This window comes from Porites lutea, chromosome 3 (assembly GCF_958299795.1).
Source record: "Porites lutea chromosome 3, jaPorLute2.1, whole genome shotgun sequence".
In the NCBI taxonomy this organism is placed as follows: domain Eukaryota; kingdom Metazoa; phylum Cnidaria; class Anthozoa; order Scleractinia; family Poritidae; genus Porites; species Porites lutea.
This window is the reverse complement of record NC_133203.1, coordinates 47,461,409-47,464,948: the sequence shown is the minus strand read 5'-3', so window position 1 is coordinate 47,464,948 and position 3,540 is coordinate 47,461,409. Positions and strand designations below refer to the sequence as shown.

The 3,540-nt window shown below is 50.1% G+C and overlaps 1 protein-coding gene across 1 annotated transcript; it reads right to left on the bottom strand.

The window, feature by feature from the left end:
- LOC140932407 (uncharacterized) lies at nucleotides 1–3,189 on the bottom strand. The gene has a single exon (XM_073382020.1). The coding sequence runs from the start codon at nucleotides 3,187–3,189 to the stop codon at nucleotides 1–3; it is 3,189 nt and encodes a 1,062-aa protein (XP_073238121.1).
- Between the last annotated feature and the right edge of the window lie 351 nt (nucleotides 3,190–3,540).

Below are 3,540 nucleotides of genomic sequence, written 5' to 3'. Positions count from 1 at the left end.
CTAACTTTCGTGCAAGGGCACCAGTTTATGAATTGGTCTAACGATGGTGCTTGCGCCACATTGGATCTTAGCGACTCTGATGTGGCCATCCCTTCCTGTATAAGTTTCGATGATGCGTCCTAGAGGCCATCGTCCTCTTGGCAGTTTAGAATCCAGGACGAGAACAACATCATCCACCTTCAGATCCTTGACCACTTCGGTCCACTTTGGCCTTCTGCTTAACAAAGGAAGGTACTCTTGTAGCCACCTCCTCCAGACTTGGGAAATTATCTCCTGGACCTTTCGCCAACGTTTTCGTGGACTGAACTCGGTGGTATCAACGGTTTCAGGTGCGAATTGACCGCCCAACTGTCCGTGTAAGAAGTGGTTTGGAGTCAGCGGTACAATGTCCTGGGGGTTGGCTGACTGGTAGGTGAGCGGTCGTGCATTGAGCAGTCCTTCCACTCCAGTCACTGCGGTAATTAACTCTTCATCAGTTACGTCACTCGTTCCGATTACTCCGTAAATAGCTTTCTTGGCCGACTTTATCATGGCCTCGTGAATGCCACCAAAGTGTGGTGCCCCGGGGGGGTTGAATCTCCATGTTACACCTCGATTGGCTGTGCTTTGCTGAATCTTGTCCTGGTCCAGCTTACTGATCAGTTCTTTTAGTTCGTTGACGGCTCCAACAAAATTGGTCCCACAGTCGCTTATCATTTCCTTTGGCGCTCCCCGTCTGCTTGTAAAGCGTGTAAAGGCATTCAGAAAACTGTCGGTGTCCAAACCAAAAGCCACCTCCAAATGGACCGCACGGGTTGACAGACAAGTAAACAAACACAGCCACCTCTTCTGTCGGCGCACACCTCGTCCTTGTACGGTTGTAAAGGGGCCAGCATAGTCAACGGCTGTTTGGTCAAAGGGACGGAAGGTAAAGCGAAGACGGATCCCTGGAATCGGTGCCATGATCTGTGTAGCGGTCTTGCTCTGCATTCGTTTGCACATGTTGCACTCTCGCTCCCACTCTCGGATCTCTTCCCGGGCTGCAATGATCCAAAACTTCTGGTTGATTTGGGACAAGACAAAGTTGGTTCCTGCTGTATGGTTAGCCTGTTCATGATAATGCTTGACAATGAGCTTCGTGACACAATGTCCTCGAGGCAGTATCATTGGAAATCGCACATCATAAGGCAGGTACTCTGCGAACTGGAGTCTTCCATTTGAACGGATACAGCCTTCTTCATCTAACACAGGATTCAACTTCATTAGTCGGCTCTTGGTCAGTATTGGTCTCCCGGTCACTAGAGCTTTGCATTCGTCAGGGAATGCTTCGCGCTGACAGGATTGCACCACCTCTGCCTCAGCTTCTCTTATTTCACACGGTGACAATGCTTTGCTGGTCTGTCGCGGACCCCTCTTCGACATGTTGTGGAGCGCCCTCCTTACTCTAGCATGTAGGTTCACCAGTCGGCTCCAACTTGAGAAGCGTTTCGGGTTCAATCTCCAGACTGGAACACTGCCACCCTGACTTGGCTTGTCCCTCTGAGCTTGGTTTTCTTGCACTGTCACGAGGGTGGTAGAACCCTGTTGCTGTTTTGTTGTCGACTTCATTTCGGGCATCACTTTCGGGCTTTCGGCTAACTCCATCTTAGGCCACTCACTTTTCTCCTTCATCAGCCATTCCGGGCCATTCCACCATAGTTCGGATTTAGCAAGCTCAGCTGGGCTCGTTCCTCGGGAACACAGGTCTGCAGGATTTTTGTCGGTGGAGACATGTTGCCACTGTACCGGTTCAGTACTAATCTGTATCTCCCCAATACGGTTTGCCACAAAGGGTCGAAAGTCTCGGCCTCTTCCACGAATCCACCATAGCACGTCTGTACTGTCGGAAAATAACGACGCTGCTTTCACGGGTAGTTCCAGGACTCTGGACACGGACTGGGTTAACCTTAAACCCACTATGGCTCCCATTAATTCCAGCCTTGGCACGGTCATGGGGGTAAGCGGGGCAACCTTACTCTTAGAAGCTATCAGCTGTGCGGACACGGTACCATCTTCATACTCGCAGCGTAAGTAGGAGGCAGCTCCATAGGCCTGTGTTGAGGCATCAACAAAGGTCACCACCTCCTTCGACTTGACTGGTTGCTGGTTTTGCAGACACCGTGGAATCTTGACCTTTTCTAGGCATGACAGCTGTGAGAACCAGACCTGAAGACGATTAGCCACTTCGTCCTGAACCTCCTCATCCCAGTCGTAGCCACGATTCCACAGTTCTTGGAGCATAATCTTCGCTTGTACGACGAAAGGGCTTATCAGGCCAAGCGGGTCAAAAACAGTTGCAATTTTCTTCAAAACACTCCTCTTAGTAATTGGGTAGCCCTCGGTCACGGGTGTTGCAGGCACGGCCAATAAATCATCGGTGCTGTTCCACTGTAAGCCAAGCGTTGTCGTTACTGTATCCTTACTGTCTTTTATGTCCACTTCTGTGGCTCGGTCCTCCTCGGGTATGGCTGCCATCACCGTTGCTGAATTCGACACCCATTTTCGGGCGTGCATGCCTGCTTTTGCCCACAATGCATTAAGCTGGTGATACAGGTCGACTCCTTTCTCGTCCTCCTCAACACTGTCTAACGAATCATCCATGTAGGTGGACTGAAGGACAGTTTCTGCAGCTAATGGGAACTCGGTTTGGTGCCGCCTGGCATTCTCCTGGGCGATGAATTGGGCTTCGAAGGGAGCTGAGTTCTTCCCGAAAACAACTCTAGAGAATTCATACACATCTGGGTTGCGGCCTGTTTCTCCGTCTCGCCACAGGATTCGAAACAACGGTCGGTCTTCAGACTCAATTTCTATTTGGAGGTACATCTCTTGAATGTCACAGACAAGGGCAACCGGGTTACGGCGGAAGCGGATCAGAACATCAAAGAGTTCTCTCTGAAGTTTCGGCCCAGCATGAATGACATCATTAAGAGCGATTCCTTTGTATTTGGCGGAACAGTCAAAGACTATCCTTACTTTGGTTGTAGACTTGCTCATCCTAACAATCGGAAAGTGTGGTAGGTACCAAACTTCAGGGGGCGGTGCTTCATTTTCTGGGACTTTACGCAGGTACCCCTTCTCCACATAAGTCTCGATGGTCTTCTTATACTCTCTCTCAACAAATTCTCTCTTTTTTAGGTTTTTCTCTGTGCTGAGAAGACGGGATTCTGCCATCTGACGATTATCGGGAAGTTGAGGCCTCTGTCCTTTCTACGGCACAGCAACACTGTATCTCTCACCGTTGTAGCAGACTGAGCTGCTAACCCTTTCTAAGGCCAATCTCTCTTCTGCAGTACACACGACTCGGTCATTTAGCTCAGTTCCATAACTCTCGATCTCCCAAAACCTCCTAAGCGTTCCATCTAAATCACAACAACCACCTGCTACACTAACCGGCCCTACATCCCTTGTAAACAGTGTTCGAATTGTATGCGTTCTTGTTCCAGTCTCCGCTCTACCATCTGGAGGTCCGATACAAGTCCACCCAAGCGGACCCAAGCGCGCCACCGGTTCACCCACCTTTCC